The sequence below is a fragment of the Phodopus roborovskii genome, unplaced genomic scaffold, assembly GCF_943737965.1.
Source record: "Phodopus roborovskii unplaced genomic scaffold, PHOROB, whole genome shotgun sequence".
Taxonomy (NCBI): Eukaryota; Metazoa; Chordata; class Mammalia; order Rodentia; family Cricetidae; genus Phodopus; species Phodopus roborovskii.
The window spans coordinates 34,246,049-34,264,002 of record NW_026126480.1 but is presented as its reverse complement, the minus strand read 5'-3'; the positions used below and the strand labels follow the sequence as shown (position 1 = coordinate 34,264,002).

The 17,954-nt window shown below is 45.0% G+C and overlaps 1 protein-coding gene across 2 annotated transcripts in view; it reads left to right on the top strand.

The window, feature by feature from the left end:
• Positions 1 to 17,954, top strand: part of Gtf3c1 (general transcription factor IIIC subunit 1) — a 64,022-nt gene that overhangs the window by 3,339 nt on the left and 42,729 nt on the right. For both annotated transcript variants that reach the window (XM_051192907.1, XM_051192906.1), the window contains exons 3-6: positions 5,266 to 5,442; positions 5,699 to 5,842; positions 7,899 to 7,995; positions 11,265 to 11,388. In XM_051192907.1, the coding sequence (XP_051048864.1) occupies positions 5,266 to 5,442; positions 5,699 to 5,842; positions 7,899 to 7,995; positions 11,265 to 11,388 (542 nt within the window). The remainder of the gene's footprint in view (positions 1 to 5,265; positions 5,443 to 5,698; positions 5,843 to 7,898; positions 7,996 to 11,264; positions 11,389 to 17,954) is intronic.

The window sequence follows — 17,954 nt, the reverse complement described above, 5'->3', positions numbered from 1 at the left end:
CCCCCCCCCCCCGCCCCCCAGGCCTGATTTCCTATCCTTTGTGTCCACAGTCCTAGAACACTTGGAGCTAGTGGTAGCCAGCATCTCCCCAGCCCTTTTTTGCTCTTGTCTAACTCTGCCCTGCACGCCCCACCTTCCCTTCATGAGTTCTCAGTTACTGTCCTGTCTTCCACAACGGACCAGTCCAGACTGTCGTTTTTCTCAAGTGCCCAACCACGGTCCACTTCCTTCTTGTCTTCCAGGTCAAGGAGAAGCTGCTCTTGTGAACTCTGGGGTCTTGCACACCTCCTCCCCTCTTATCTGAAGCTATAAGTTTGCTTTTCTCTGGTTACAGTGTCCAAGGTCCAAGGCTGTGGTCTGGACATGTCTTTCTCTTTCTCCTCCTGTAAGACCAGTTCTCTGCACCTCTTCCTCTCTCTCACTTATCTGTTTGCTTTCTGGAATTTTCACTTCTGCTCACATTCTGGGACTTTTTCCTGAGCACACTAACAGGCTCACCCACCTGTAACTACCCCTTTTCTTGACCCAATAGTGTCTGTCTTAGAGCAGGCTTCTAGGAAGAGACACAGGGTTCTCTGGGTATCCATGTTCCCCTCCCTCTCACTCTTCTGCTCCCTGCAGATCTGACTCTGGCCTGACACTGTCGTTCCTTGGGTCCTAACCAGCCAGCCCTTAACCCCTGAGGTGGAGCAGTGAAGGTTCTAGAAGCTTTTGCCCCTGGGCTTCTTGCATTCTCTTGTTTTCCTCAGTGTTCTCACCAGCTTTTGGTGGATTCTCCTACCCTGTCCAGTATTGGTTGCCCCCACATGTCTAATGCAGTATTTCAGTAAGGAGCCTCTCTCTTCTCTTTGTCCTGGTCAGAGACAGGCATGCTCATGAGTGAGACTGTCTCTTCCTAGGCTCCTCTCTGTGGCATCTACACTCAGTTGTCTGTCATATCCCACTGCCTTATCTTTCTAGATTCGTCTCTGGTAATCCCAGAGTCTATCACCCCATTGGCTCAGTCCTCCAGCTTCTAACTGAAGGTTTTTTTTTTTAAAGATGAAAATGTGATGGAAGGATGGTCTTCCAGTTGCTTGGGGTCAAGGTTTTGAACTGGTCACATCATCCACAGATTTGTTTGCCCAGATTGAGGTTGTAGTTATTTTAGAGATTACTTCATTTCTGATGTCTAGAAACATGGATTTCCAGTATCTCTTTTTTAAAAAAAACCTCACAAGATTTAGCCATATGAAAGACTGTTTTGTTTTTTGTTTTGTTTTGTTTTGTTTTTTTTGTTTTGTTTTTAAGGCAGCATAGGCCACAGTCAGCTTCTGATAGCTGAGTACCAGCCACTCATTTTCCACATCAGTGGTCCTGTTCTTATTTGCTACCTGCTCTGTTTACTGTGGCCCAGAGGCCACTTGTGACCTTGTCCTTGCTCTCACCTGGCCACGCTCAAGTTGCTGTTTTCCCTGTGCCTCAAGTGGAGCCTGCCAGCCCCCCCCCCTTGTTTCTGAATGGAAAGGTGTGTGTGCTCTCACACCAACAACCCACCCCAGCTTCAGCTGCACCCCTCACCAAGTGTCTTATTTGCCCAGGCACCATCAGATTACTCTGGTGGATGCTTGTGCTCAGCTGGCTTTCTCGTCTCCTGTTTGTTCAGGACACTAGCCTGGGGATGGCACAGCCCACATTGTTCAGAGCAAGTCTTCCTCACTCAGTTAATCCCCTAGAAAAGTGCTCATAGACACACTCAGGTATGTGTGTTTCAGTACTAATTAACCCTGTCAGATTGACAACTGGAATTAACAGTTAAACATCACATACACTGTGGACCCAGAGGCCCCAGCATGAAGCATGATGGAAGCCAAAAGAGGGCATCAGACCCCCTGGAGTTACTGGTAGGGTCTGGGAACTAAAAACAGGTCTTCTGTGAGAGCAGCAAGAGCTTCTAACCACTGAGCTATTTTTCTCTAGCCCCCACAGTACTCTACTTGAGATTTCTTAGCTTTGCTAAAAAGTCTTTGGGTCTCCATATGACATTATTGTGCCTAACACATTCAGTAGTGGCAAGATTTAATGCTGAGGCTTATTATTGTGACTCACAAGATAGTTCCTTCCTTTACAGATACCCATGGAACCTTACTCTGCACACACATTTTTAAGAATTAAGTGTTGGCGGCTGGAGAAAAGGCTCAGCAATTATGAGGTGCTGAGTTCAATTCCCAGCACTTACATGGTGGCTCACAACTGGCTAAAATTGTAGTTCCACAGGATCCAGTGCCCTCTTTTGGTGTGCAGATGTACATGCAGACAAAACATACATGTACATAAAATAAGTAAATCTTTAAAAAAAAATTAAGAGTGCCACAACCTTCCCAGGTGTTCTATTTAGATCCTCTGTAGTTAGGAGAAACACCATGACCCAAAGGAACTTGGGCAGAAAGGATTTATTTGGCTTACACATCCCAGTCACAGTCTACCATTGGTGGAAACCAAGGCAGGAACTATAGCAGGCACCATGGAAGAACTGCATATTGGCTTGCTCCCAATGGGTTGCTCAGTTTCCTTTATTTTTGCTATATATATGAGTGTTTTGCCTGTATGTGTGTATACTGCATGTGTGGTTGATACCCACAGAGGTCAGAAGAAGGCATCAGATCCCTTGGAGCTGTAGTTTCAGATGCTGTAAGCCACTGCATGGTTGCTGGGAACCAATCCTAGGTCTTTTGCAAGTCAGTTTGCTTTCTTATATAACCAGGACCACTTGTCGAGGCTGCTCACAGCAGTCTGGGCCCTCTTACATTATCACTAATCAAGAAAATGTCCCACAGACATACACACAGGCTAGTCTGATGAAGACAATCCTTTAGCTGAGCTCTCTCATCCCAGGTGACTCTAGTTTGTCATGTTGACTGCTTTCCAACTTGATACATAACTAACTACATCACTGTTAAGCCGTGATCTTTACTTTCTTGTTTATCCCACAATCTCATGTTAATATAACAACATAATAAACAGTCCAAATTTTAAAAAGTTCTTCACATTCTTTAAAAATGCCAGTGATCCAACATCTGAGACAGCTGGAAGCACTGGCCCCAAGGTCATGAGAGCAGGAGAGCTGTCCCTGCCCCTCAGCAGCTGCAGCACTTAGCAGAGTGACCCCTGCACCACAGTAGAGTAGGCCCTAGAGGTGTAAGTGTGAGAGAACTGTACCCCAGGATGTGAAAGCAGAGAACTGGCCCTAACCCTTGCTCATGCTGGGAGGAGTAAATTAGCCAGGGCAATGCTGGAGAGCTCACTCTCATGGGGAAGACAGGGCAGAGCTGACGGGCTGACCAACCCTGCTAATTACCCAGGCCCAGAACCAGGCTATGTGTTGGCCCACCCCAACATCTATCATCTACCCCATCTGTGATCTGCTGGACCTTGGGGTGGGGAAGTGGTGGTGGTCGAGGGCAGGGTCAGTTCTGTGGATTCAGGACTACAGAATCTCCAACAGGATGTCCTGAAGAGTCCCAGTGAAGGCTTAGTGTTGATGGTGTAGAGACCAGGGACTTTGAACCAGACCAATGAGTCTTGCCATGAATGCCTACATGTAAAAATATATGGATAAAGAGGTTTACTGTGTGACTCCCTGTATCACACTGCAGCTTCCATGATGAGATTTTCCCTTTCCTCCTTTTTATTTCCTTTTTTCTATTAAATTTTGTTTTATTCTGGGTGAGATGAGGAGGATCAGGAGACATGATGTGAAAGACACAAAGTTTAAAAAATTCCAGCGATTAGCAGTCCGAGTTCTCTTAAAGAGAACTTTATCTTATCAAAGTCTCTTATCTGTGATTTTGTAAAATCCAGAATAAGTTACATCCTTTCTTACTTCAAAAGGGAAGATCTAAGGCACAGTTACAAACACATCAAAGCAAAAGCAAAGTTTACAAAGCTCAGTGTCTTGCTCCTGATCTGAACTCCAAAGGGCTAGGATAGTCCAGCTCTACCACCTACAGCACATATTACTTACAGATTCAGACCAGCCACACTCCACACCTGCCATTGTTTGTGGTAGTTGTTCCACAGCCCTGCTGTTTCCACTATGGTGGGATATCCATTGCAGTTAAGACTGCACCATCACCAATGATCTTCCTTTCGGACATACTGACCCTGTCATGTAATGCCAGTTTATGACTGTGACCTCTTGAGTCCTGAGCTCTCCAATGCAGCTAAGGCTGCAACTTCACCAGTGGCCTTTCCAGAACTCTTTTTAAGGAGACTCTGACGCTGCCACACAGTCCAAAGCCTTGCTGCTCTCCATGGCCCCTTCATGCCTTCAAAACCAGTATGATATGGGAAGTTCAGCTTCCAGCTTGGGGTGCAGCCTTGGCCCCTGTGTATTTGCTCTGAAGAAAATTCTCCAAAAGATTTTGCCTGAATGTTGTTTTTCTTTTACTTATAAATCAGAACTGATTTCTCAGCCCCAGTTAGCCAGCATCTGTTGTTCCAGTAAATCAAAGGTTTTACTTCCATGAATGGCCCTGATAGTCTTTGCTGTCCTCCAAAATTTCATAAGCCAGGCCTCTGTTGTCTGAATTCTGTTAGCATTGCCTTCCAGGTTCCTCCAACAGCCCATTAAACTCAAAGTACTCAAAGACTTTTCTGCCCAAAGGTCCAAATCCTCAACCTTTCTCCCTCAAAATAGCCCAGAACATAGAAGCCACATGGTCAGCCCACCACAGCAACACCCTGTTCCTGGTACCAGCTTCTGCCCTAGTTTGTTTCTTTGTTACTGTGTTCACAGCAGGTGAATGGGGTCACAACCTGCCTTCAATGACAGTATTAAATAAAGGACACAGTGTTGCAAAGGCTTTGCCAAGAGTACTGAGTACTGTGAAGAATCTGGGTATGTTTGGGGGTGGAGTTAGCATCTTCTGGAAGGCCTAAGGAGTTGATAGCTGAACTGTGATGTTGATGATGAGATCAGGAATTATCTAAAGGTCTATGAGAACTGCAGTGAAGCAGTAACTTTGGGGCTGTGTCAAGAAGGGGGTCCTTCCTTGTGGATAGTAGGCAGACTCTTTAGTCAAGGTGCTATGGTGAGGAATATAGATACATCTTTGCAGCTCATCTGTCCAGCTCACATCAGTTCTTACTCTCAACTTGTGAAGCAGACCTGGCATACTGTGAATGTCTCAGAATAAGGAGAAATGACAAAAGGCCCTGCTTTCTTGTGCTTAGGTTTCCTTACAGTACAGTTGCACTGATTCTGTATGTGGTTGTGACTTGCAGGTGGGGTAAGAAACTCATCATTGTGGCCTCCCAGGACATGCGCTACCGGGCCTTGATAGGCCTGGAGGGGGATCCTGACCTGAAGCTTCCTGATTTCTCCTACTGTATTTTGGAGCGGTTAGGCCGGTCCAGGTGGCAAGGGGAGCTGCAGCGAGACCTTCACACCACCGCTTTCAAGTAAGAGCAGGGCTAGTGTCTCTACTTTATAAATTACAAAGCCGTTGTATACACCCCAAGTGCAAGGGGCCTGCTGCCATGCCTTCCACAAGGCATGGCTTTTTGTTCCATCCAGCCCGTTGCCTCTTGTGACTTTTCTTATAGGCTAACAGGCTAGACTCGGTGTGTGTGTGTGTATTTATGTGCAAGTAAGAAGCTACATTGTGAGGGAACAGCTACCAGTAAAACAAACTGGATGACACACTCTATTCTGCAGGGTCGATGCTGGAAAGCTTCATTATCACAGGAAAATTCTCAACAAGAATGGGCTCATTACAATGCAGTCACATGTGATCCGATTACCTACTGGAGCCCAGCAGCACTCCATCCTCCTGCTCTTGAATCGCTTTCATGTGGACAGGTATGGTTTGTAGAAAACAAAATATTTGGTCACTTTCATGTTGTAACTACTTGTATTGTGTTTTTTAGGCCAACAGCTAAACTTTTCTGGCTGAGGCTTTCTAAATACAAAAAAGAAGGGAAAAAATACACCCCAATAATAGAACTATTAATTAACATTTTGTTGAAGAGTAGGGAAGAATATATTTGAAGGAAACCAAATTTGATTGGCTACAGTGTTAAAGTTGTTGAAGTATGTTGATCTCATACAGCCTATTAATCTTGTATGGTGACACAGTAAGGTTCTTCCAAATGGTCACAGTGTGGGACGGTGTCATTTTAGCTGGGTCTTATAGTCCCACTAGTAGAAGAAGCACATTCCCTACTGAGGACCAGGGAATCTGGGAGTGAACACATATGTTCTTTCTGACTTGTTTTTGTAGGTGGAGTAAGTAATTAACCTGGAAAGAGCATGGGGGAAAGAATTGTGCCACCTGCCTTGTCCCCCATACCCATCTCTGTAAGAGGGTGGGTAATAGCCAAGCAGGTGCAGAACCTAGAAAAGCAGCCCTGAGTTGTATAAGCTCCAAACACTTAGGTTTGGTCACCAGCATTCCATGGTAGAGATGGGCAGTGCCAAAAGGCCATCTGGGAAACAAGTGAACAGACTTATCCCTGGACCTAACTGATTCCCCTCTAGCTAATTTTCAGAATCCATGCCCTTTACCCCCTTAGCCAGGTGCACCCTCAAAGAGGGGGGTGAGTAACCATTTGGAGTGAGTACAGCGTTAGTATTTACACCCACTGCAGTGCATGTGACTTGACACAGGTGGATGCTCAGATGCAGGCTGTCGACTGGGTGTCCAGTAAAGGTCATGCCTATACTCTTGTCAGACATCTTATAATCTTGAGTGCCCCTTATACTTGTACACTATCAAAATGTCACAAGTCCTAACCCATCTTCCATTACTGCCAACTCTACCATCTCTTACCTGTGTTTTGAAAATATTGTTTTGGAAAGAATCCTATTTTGTGATTTTTTTTTTTTTTTTAACATTTTAATGGTTCATACTATCCATTAGTTAAGTAACTATATTGCCATACCTGTGACTGGCCTAGCATAGTGGCATATACTTGTCATCCCAGCACTTGGGGGGGGGGGGGCTGAGGCATGAAGATCCTGAATTTGAGTGTGATTGTCCCAAAAAAACAAAACAGCAACAAAAGCCCATTCAAGCAAGTGGCTTATGATTTACCAGGAACCTATGATGATAGCAGAAGGGTTGGAGAGGATGCACAGGGTGGCCACTGGAGGATAGGGAAAGTTCTCAGGGTAAGTCAGTGTCTCTGTTTTAGTCTTTGTCCCATTCTTGGGCAAAGTCCCTATGCCTCTGAACTATTATTTCCTCTCATGTAAAATGGTGTAAAACAGTGCTTCCTGTGTGCCAGCACCAAGTGCAGTGCCCATCTCCTCTTTGTTCTAGCCCTCACTGAGGATGCATGTGTGTGCTTTCTCTTCCCATCAGACAAGGAGTCAAGCCAAGCTGCCTATGGCTAGCTGAACTGTCAGAACGGCTCCTCCTTATTCTTTGGCCACTCTTCCCAAGACACAGGCTTCCTTGGAAGCCCTTATCTCAGAAGCATTTATCATGACATATCAGCTTCATATTACAGGAGAGATGGACAGTAGGTCAGTCACACCAGGTGGGCCAGAAGTAGAAATGGGAGAGGGCTTGATGGATGGAGTGGAGGGGATGCAGCATATATATAGAGATGCTTCTTGTTTGGGGTCTGGATTTTGGAAAAGCCTTTATTATGAGATAACCCCCATTCCTCTTTAAGTGACACATGAGACAGAACTTAAGAGGCCCCCTAACCTTTAAAGTGTTATTCAAAGGTAAGAAGCTTTAGAGAATCCTTGAATTGATGTTTCTGCCCTGGGCTCTAGTTTGTGCACTGTCACTATAACTTTGGACATCTCTAAATGTCTCTAATGTCACTATAACATTGTCATCTCTAAAGATCAGCTGGTCTTCAGTGCTAGGCTCCAGCAGATGACTGGCTGATGTCTCTTACAGGAGGAGCAAGTATGACATCCTCATGGAGAAACTGTCTATGATGCTGAGTACACGGAGCAACCAGATCGAGACCCTGGGCAAGCTGAGGGAAGAACTGGTAAGCCTCTGAGGCAGGGGCTGGGTGGACAGCTGCAAGCTGCACATAGCCTGAGGAGCTTTGAAAGAGGGTGCACTGAAGATTTGCTACCCCACCCAGAGCCCAGCAAATGGCTTTTACCTTTCTCTTTTATTTTTGCAGTGCTGGGAATGAAACATTAAAACTTGTTGAGCATTTTACTACTGAGCTATATCCCTGGCCCTGACCTTTCCTTTCTTTTGCGCAGTGAGAAAATGCTGTTTTTCTTTGAAATTCTTACCCTTGACTGACTTTATTTCCTCTGGGGTTTGCTCTCAGACCCACCATCAGAGTTCATGTGGGATGCTAAATTTTGACATTTAGATTTTCTTTCATCATGAAACTTGTAATTTTACTCCCAGTGGTTTTATGCTGAAGAAACGGGAAGAAAAAAGCAATTACTGAACTGCTCTGTCTTAGGCTCAGAAGTAGCAGCTGTGAAGGGGTGAGTGTGGGCAGACTCATGGTGCCACTGCTGCCTGGCTGCCAAGGGAATGTTAGCTAAGACCCAGTATTAGGCATGGAGAGGAGACCACCTGGAGGTTAAACCACAGAGTTGGAAGCTGAACATCGGAATGTGGGGTGTGTGTGTGTGTGTGTGTGGGTGGGTGGGTGCGTGCGTGCGCGTGCGCGTGTGCAGTAATTAGTCCCTGAAGGAATGGCTTAGTCGTCTCTGATAACATACAACAGGACAGTAGACAAGAGTTGCCCTGTGCTGTGCCAGTCTTTGATTCCATTGTTTACAGGAAGAGGGCTTCTTCTCATCATGATATCCATTGCATCCCCATCTCATCAGAGGGGCCTCAAAGTGGCCTGGCTTCTTTGTTTTTTCACCTTGAGATTTCAGATAGAAATTTAAGTTTGAAAGCTTAGGCAAGCCTTGCCCCATAGGTGCTCATGATGGCAACCTGCTGGAGCTGACTGGCCTCCCAAGTTTCCTGCTTCCTGTTACCTCCCAGATACTGGGAGAATTGGTCAATGCCTTTGCCATTCCAGATGCCCTGAGATTTGGGTTCAGAGTGTTTTTCTCTGTCTCTTTTGATCAAAAAATAGGAAATAAAAGAAAAACCTTTCAGGAGACATAAATAGAAGTGAGGAAAATTACTACAGGCTGAAGAAAACCAGTGTTTGTTCCTTTATGTTCCCTGTTCCTGTGTATTCACTAGGATTGGGACACTGCTGTACCCCTCCCTCAGAACAGGAAACAGACTAGTCTTGTTTGGGTCAGCACTATGGCCTCCCAGCTCTGTGCATGTGGTTGAGTGAGTGTTTTTTAGTCAGAGCTGGGTCAAACTCCAAAGTGACAGAAGTGGGTGAAGATGGCAGGTGGTACTGTCATAGGGCCATGTAATTGGGAGGGCTAGTGGATGAAAGAGTGGGAGATGTGGCCCTCGGCAGCTTGAACAGCTTCACAGCACTTTTCAGCGGGGTAGACTGTCCAGCAGAGAGAGGGCTTGCAGAAGCCAGCAGTGATTGAATAGTGGTGGATGGAGGTGTAGAAAGATGAGGGAGAACTTGAGAGCATGGCTTAGACTGGAGTCCGGAAGCTTCAGCCTCAGGAAGTGCCTGTGTCAGTGGCCCCATGGAAAAGCCCAGAAGAAGGAAACAGTGGGAGCCTGAGGTGCTGAGAGAGGGAGGGCACAGGCTGGATCCTGGCCAGCAAGCTGCCATTGGGCCTTAACTTTGAGATGTCATTTGAAAGTGACACTCAGCAGTGGTGAGTGGTGACCTAGCTAGGATTTAAGAGGACTGATATAAGGTCTGAAGATGCAACTCAGGCTTTTGGTTTGAGTGACCAACACTCAAGTAGACTGGAATGTGACAGCAAGCTGTGGTGAGAAGGTTGGATCAGGGGGCTCTTGCTAGCCTGCTGGGTGTTCTGTGAGCCAAGAGCAGAATAGGAAAGAAGAACAGTGTGGGTGAGGAGGGGCACTCTGTGAACCTGAGATTTATGGAATACAAAGGCTTTCTGTGTTCTCTGGAGATGTCTAGTTTGCAGCTGGCAGTAGAGTTCAAGGAGCACCAACTAAATTAGCCTGTAGCTGAAGTGGTACTGTCCTTGGCAGGGCTCCTGCTGTTCTTCCTGCTGGGCAGAATGTCAAGGCCCCCTGAAGGCAGAACGACATCATCTTCCCTCATTCTGGTCGGTCCAGAGCTCAACACTGTATCTTGGGCTGGGGCTTGATGGATGAGTTTCCAAAGGCTCTATCACTGACAGACTTGGCTAGATTAGTGATAGCCGCCATATACAAATTAACGTGTTTGAAGGAGCCAGATGGGATTCATCTGTTTTTCTTGGTTAACCACATGTTCTATAGCCCAACGGTGAAAGTGTTGTCCTTTGAGTGGGCTGCAGATGTGTGCTGAGGCCTTGCTGTAGGTGGAGCAGTTCCTAAGACTCAGAGCAGCACTGAGTCATGAGCACCTTTTCTTAGCCAGTTCATTCGTACCTTGCTTGCCTAGGGGTTATACAGCCAGGTGTCAGCAAGGGCCAGGAGTAGATTGACAGGGGCAGGATATTTTATGCAGTATGGATTTTTTTTTTTTAGTTTGTTGTCAACAGCCATTAGGGAAAATTGACACACATGTGACAGACAGCAAACAGCAGCTGACATTCAGCCTTGCTGTGCAAGGGTCTGCCAGAGAGTGTAGGCCTACAGCATACTAGGGACCACATGCCCTGCTGGCTACAGAGGTGTTTGGTCACCTCTCCCTGGCCGATGCCTGACAGGCTGGGTTGGTTCCCCCATTTACTGTGTGGGTCCTAGGGATGGAATGCAAGTCCTTGGGCTTGGTAGCTATTACCTTTACCCCCTGAATCATCTCTTTGGCTCCTTACATAACTTTAAACTTTTGTTTTCTTCTTTGCTCCACTGCCTGGGGAGGGCTGTCTGTTAATAATTCATGCACACACTTGGATTAAAGAGATACAGTATGGAAAGTGCCTGGTGGAAATTCTCCTCATAACTCTGCTCCTACCTGTCTCATCCCCACCTTGTCTACTCTTCCAGGGTCTCTTTTATATATATATATATCTTTCCCCTCTTGTATCCACATCAGGGTGAGTTAATTTCTGTACTGCTCCAGACCCTGTTTGGTTCCCTGAATGCAGCTTGGCAATCTCATTAGTACCTACAGCATTTCTTCACTTACTGTCAGCTGGTAATTCCCACCCTAAACACTGGTGTTTCCTCAATGCTGGGCTTCCTCAGTGCCTTGCTTAGCAGCACCTGTGGGCTTGTGTTTTGCAGGGGCTGTGTGAAAGGACATTCAAGCGACTGTATCAGTACATGTTGAATGCTGGGCTGGCCAAGGTGGTGTCCCTTCCCTTGCAGGAGATTCACCCTGAATGTGGTCCCTGTAAGACCAAGAAAGGTAAGAACAGAGCCTGTGTCCAGCTGGATTTCCTGCTGTCATCTTTGGCGGCATTTTCTGCCTTGGAGTGTGAAGGTTACACTCTTTCTTCAGTTTGTTATTGCTCAATGCCCTTCATCTTAAAAGGACCTGAGACATGTTCACTGAACTATATAGCAGCCCTGTATTCTAGCAAACTCCTCTATAATAAGGGTGTCCTCCATCAGTCTTCCCTCCTACACCAAGCCCTTCTTCATTCTTCCATTCATTTGTTTTTTGGTACTGGGGACTGAAGCGCTGAACCTAGTGTTGTAGATGGGGCGGGGGGGGGGGGGGGGGGGCGAGACAAAGGCTCTGCCACTGAGCTGTTTACCCAGCCCACTTTTGAAGTCAGTCATGTCAAACAACCGTGAGGATGTGTTCCAGTTATGAACAGCATAGCATGTTCTCACACTTGGATGGTGAGGGTCAGTCACTTGCTGTGGCCTCTAGGTATAATCAAGAGATAGCAAACATAAGGTATACAGGGTTGGCAGGACATGTAGGCTTACTGCTTACTTAAACATTTTCTTCAAGTATGAAGAATATGTTCTAAAATTGCCATGTAACTGTGTAAACCAGTAACATAGCAGTTGATTATCAAGCATTATGTACTATATGTCACTGTTCTGTGCTTTTTCCACAAATGCAGGAGAAACCATTACACTGTCACAGAGAAAGGTTACTAAATGATAGAAATTTTTAGCTATAGCACACCATGTGTGCTTCACACGCGACTGCCTGCTTTGCACTGCGTGTCCGTTGTGGCCCTACAACATGGGTCTTAGAGCATCAACATCTTCCATGTACGAAAGCTCAGTGATGCCAAGTGGGGCTGGTAGATGGCTCAGTGGTTAAGAGCAGTAGTTGCTCTTCCAGAGGACCTGGGTTCAATTCCTAGCACCCATATGGCAGCTTACAACTGTTTGTAACTCCAGTTCCAGGGGAATCTGACACCCTCACACAGACATGCATGCAAGCAAAACACATAAAAGTAATAATAATAATAAAAAGTCTAAATTCAGATCCCCAGAACCCAGGTAAAAGCTGAGTTTGCTCTAATCCCAGTGTTACCAGGTGTGAGGGGATATAAGGTGAAGATAAGTTGATCCCTGAGGCTCGCTGGCCAACTAACCTAATTGGTGAACTGTAGGTTCAGGGAAAGACCCAGTTTCAAAAAATTGAGGTAAAGAGCAATTGACATAGACCTGATAGAGACTTTTGACCTCCATTCCATTCATGCACACTCACACCTAACACTGGCACCACCCCAAATATCACCAAGATTAAGCAGTCAATACTCAACCAGAGTAGACTGTGAAGAAGCTTAATGCTTAATCTAGGGGCTGGAGAGATGGCTCAGTGCTTAAGAGCACCAGCTGCTCTTCCAGAGGACCTTAGATTCTATTCTCAGCACCCCAACTGGGACTCTCAGCCCTCTGTAACTTCAGATCAGGGTATCCGATGCCTTCTGGCCTCACAGTACGCACATGGTGTATAGACACATGTGGGGCAAAACACTCATGCATGAGAAAAGGAAACTTTCACAAGCAAAAGTAGGCTGTAAAACCTTAGCAACCTGAAGGCCTTTATTTTTCCCTATTTATTTTTTTTTTTTTCCCTTGTGCTGTTATCTCTTGCTTAGCCAGATCTTTTTAAATTCTGAAAGTTGGAGCTTTCAGCAAATAGGACAGTTGGAAGATAAATGTTTCTCTCTGCATTCTATTCTGCCCAAGTGCTTCCAAAGTGATGGTAGCAACATAGCCGGAGTAAACCGAGAAATACAAAAAGCAGGGCAGCAGACATGCAGGGGCTCTCAGCAACACTTAGTGCTCAAAACTGCTGGAGGTGTAGTAATACGCAGAACAGACTGGGAAAGCTAATTACCTATGAAGGGTGGCAGGTAGGAGCTGATACTTCCAAACTGCAAATCAGCTAGCAAATGAGAGATTCCAGGTACCTTTGGAAGGACAAATATGGATGGGGCTGAGACTGGCCAGACTGACAGTCTGTATGAGAGTCATTACATCTCACTTTCCTCCTATGTCCCATATGTCAGGAGCCTAGAGGGTTTATCAATGTGTAGGCATGAGCACAGGCCTGGCAATGAAGAATATGTAGCTATCAAGATGTGGATGGGGGGTTGTCAGCAGGTAAATGGAATGAAAGAGAGTAAGAAAAGTGCACAGAAAGACCTCAAAGAAAATAGAATGTCAAGTTGAAACTAAAGTGGGGAGGAAGGGTCTAGAGTCCCATGTCTCCTGAAAGTGGGTGCTGCTGTGCTGCTGGTAGTCTGTCTCCTAGTAGCCCCCCCCCCCCATCTTAACGGTTCCATCACTCTGTAACAGCACAGACTGCCAGCCAGGCCCTTAACAATGGGCCTTTGGGGACAATTTTCCTAACCAAAGCACAGAGAGAAACATGTGGAGGATTGGGGTGGGGAACTCAAAGATGGAATGGGACCTTTTGAAAGCTGAAGACATAGGCTTCGAGATCAGAAGGAACTATCATATTTCTAGCATAGTGAGCATAAATCCACACTAAGATCCAGCACTGTAAGATTTCTCCAGGGATCCCCAGGCTTCCAGTGGACAAAACCAGGATGGCATTGGATCAGAACTGTCTGGATCCTTCAGGAAGGGGCTAGCAGGATGGATCTGTAGGTAGATACACTTACCTGGCATCCCTGATGTGATAGTTACTTTTGTACTACTTGATAAAACATGGTGGTCAAGGCAACTTATAGAAGGAAGAGTTTGTTTTGGCTTCCAGTTCCAGAGGGTTAGAGTCTACGGTGACCAGGAGGCCTGGCAGCAATAGTAGGTATAGTGGTAAGGGATCTGAATGCTCACATCTCAACCATGAGCACAAAGCAGAGAGGGCGAATTAGAAGTAGATGAGACCATTTACTCTCAGAACTACCCCCAATGACATACTTTCTCCATCCAGCAGAGCTGTGTAGCTGAAACCTTTCTCCAAACAGCACTGTCAACTGGGGACCAAGTATTGAAATGGCTGAGACTGTGGGGGACATTGCACATTAAAACCACTCCACCTGATAACTGAAGTTGATTCCCAAAACTCATTAAAAAGCTAGATATGGTGGTTGGCATCCTAGGCCCAACACTTCCACTGTAAAATGAAAGGCATAAAGAATTGGCTTAAGCTCACACAGGGTAGCACAGCACAAAGTGCAGCCTGAAAAATAACCATAGCTTGCCTCAAAAACAAGGAAGGTGAGAACTGACCTCCAAAAAATTGTCCTCTATCCTCTATATATACTGCATTACACACACACACACACACACACACACACAATGATTTTATAAAATTTTGAGGAGTTGATCACTTAGCCTAGAGTCTTTTCTTTAGTTTTGCCATGAATGAGGACTGAGGAGGGGACTAATTAGTTCTGCACATCCACATTCTACATATTCTGGGAACTGCTAAATAAACCAAGACACAGGGAAATATGGGGTCTAGAAAGCCAGGACTGGTGAAGAGGAACCCTGATAAGATGGCAGGTACAGGCAAGGAGGACAGAGGTACATTTTAATATTCTGAGGTGTTGGAAGAAAGGGGTTAAATAAATTGTTTTCTTCAGTGAAGAGCCATGAGAAGACTCAGTATTGGCCATGTAGGCCACTGTGGCTAGGCAGAGGTTCCTGCAAATTCACACTAGCAGCTATCCAATTGGGCTTTTGTTGTTTTTGAGACAAGGTTTCTCTGTGTAACAGCTTTGGCTGTCCTGAATCTTTGTAGACCAGGCTAGCCTTTGAGTCACAGAAATCCACTTGCCTCTCAACAGTGCTAGGTTTAGTCATGTGCTAACACATCTGGGCTTTTGAAGTCATGCAGTCCTGCTTATAATTGTCCCTTGACTTATTTGTCTAGGCTTCCCTCAGCTGGATTACAGGAGTACTAGTTCCTCCCTTCTAAGGTGCTAGGCACTCACAAGGATTTCTGGGCTCTGAGTAGGGCCACAGCTCCATGGCAGGTAGGATAAATCTAGAGGGGTTTTTGTTTGAGCCTGTTTTACTCTTGCCCCTGCTGGCCTAGAACTCATTCTGATCTACCTCCTGAATGCTGGGAATAAAGGTATGCATCACCACATTTGACTAGAGGTGTGTTTTGTGTAGCCTGCAGCATTTATTTTCATTGGGTTGGTTTCTGGAATTTAAAATATGAATTTTTTTTAACTTGGGAAGTCTGACTTTCAGGGAAAGTAAGTAGTAGTACATTTCCTTCATGGTGATTGACGGACAGATAAGGCCCACCTCTCCACTCACTAGTGTCACCTGCCTGCTGCTGCATAGCAGAGTCTGTTTCTCTCTGGTTTGTTGTCACCTTTAAGATGTGTCTGTCCACAGGTTATCACCTTAACCCTGGCCTAGGAGGACAGGACCTCCAGAACAGTCATCGTGACTCAGAATACGCTCAGTAAGAGTTGGCACTCAATCTGGTCAGAACATTCAGACCATTTAGACTGTCATGTGCACACCAAGCCCATCTTGATGGCTAGAGGTTGTTCTTAGCCATGGTAGCCCCTGTACCTACATAATCTCCCATCTCTCCTGCTTGGGTTTGCAGCCTGGGCTCACAGCCAGCCCTTCCCTCAGTTTCATGGCCCTGGTTCATTTGCTAGTCTGAGTGACCTTGTGCTGGGTCCTGAGCTCTGTGAGGAGCTGGGCACACCTTTGTATGCTTTGTGTTCCTAGTGCCTGGGCAAATCAGCTTGGAGCCAAGTGAGTGCTTGGTACATATTTTGTAGATTTAATTTAATCAAGTACCACTTTAGTTGCTTTTCTTATGCAGGAGACTAGCGTTGAATACAGTTTTCAGGGGTTTATGCCTTGAGCTTTATCAGTTCTGTTAAAAAAATTAACATAAACTGTTTCTTCCAAAGCTTTATGGAATAGAGAGGTCTAAATAATAAATAAAGCTGATGTATTACTTCATGTAAATTTATAGGTGTGCCTGGGCATATATGAATTGTTTTTAAACCCCTCATGCTTTGCCAAATTTATTTGGCAGAAACAAAATAAGATTTGAAAAGCAGTTGCCCTGAACTACTCTGATTTACAAAATTATCTGCCTCAAGTATTTACTAGCCACTGTGTGTTTATTACATTGTGCTGAGAAAATGAAGGAAAGAGATAGAAGTGAATTTAGTAACAGGATCACAGTTGGAAACACTTGGCAGAATACCTCTGTGTGCACTAGGCTGATGACTTAGGTAGTCAGCTCATATTCAGTTCTGGCAGGGATTAGGCTTGAGTCCCCCTCCTGATCTGATGTCCTTGTGACTCTTAAGAAATAAACAGCTCCACAGACACTAACTTCAACATGCACCCCCACTTCTGGGTTTCTGTACTTAAAGTGGAGAATCTGAAAGTCGAGCTGAGAAAGCAGTTCTGTTTGCATAACGTGGAACAAATTTAACAAAATCTGTGCAGATCAGTTACTGTGAAAACTATAAAATACTGCTGGAATTTAAGGTCCGTGTAAACAGAAATGATCGAGCCAGCTCGACTCCAGACTTATCTGATTCAACACAGTTCATGTCTGGTTCCAGACTGATTCTAAAATCTAATTAAGTGCAAGGAACCCAGAAAGCTAGCCAGGCCTGGGGAAAGGGATAAAGTAGAAGTCACACTTCTACTTTCAAACCATGTTGCATAGCAATAGAAATCAATGGCAGACATGGCATAGAGCACATGCAGGTCAGTGAGGCTGGTCAACAGCCTACAAGAAGCCCCTGTGTGGTGCCTCAATTGGTTCTCGACAAGACAGGTGAAGAAATAGTGGCCACTACAATGCCATATTGACTCTGCCTGTAGGAAAGTACAGTGAGAAAATCTGGAAGTGAACAGTGAATGCTTAGGGGATAGCTCCATTAGAGTGGAGGTGATTAAGAATCTTCTAAAGTTGGCTGGTATTAAATGTGTAAGTTGTGACTTGTACCCACTGAAAGGGTAGGTTATAAAATATGTGAGTTAAATTTCATTCAAGCTGTTAAATCTGAAATAAGTTAAAAACTAAACCAAGAAATATAACAGGGGACAGCAAAGTAAATTATGACCACTAAGAAGGGGGATATTAACAAAATTACAATAAGATTAGAGTATACAACCTAGGAGAGAAATGAGCTATATGGAGATGCAATAAAATAAATATACAGGCCTAAAAGAGAGTCAAAGTCAAAAAGAATGGAAAAGAGTAAAGACCGGGAAAATAGAATAAAAGGCAAGCATAAACATAAAAAACAGGTCAGCGTTGTCACAGATTTTAAAAACATGGAACTTTAGTAGTATGTTTTGAAGATGATGAAAACAATTAAAAGTAAGCAATTTTATTTTAATAAAAGTGATTAAAGTGCACCAGCTATAAGAATTAAAAGTAATTACTAACAATAATTAATGTATATAAAAAAGCAGGAACATTTTAATGTGGCAGAAACTATTAAAGGGAAAACCAGGGTATAAACACCTAGACTTGAGTCATTTGCATAGGGGCAAGTAGCCCTTGTCCCTTCCCCAATAGGCAAG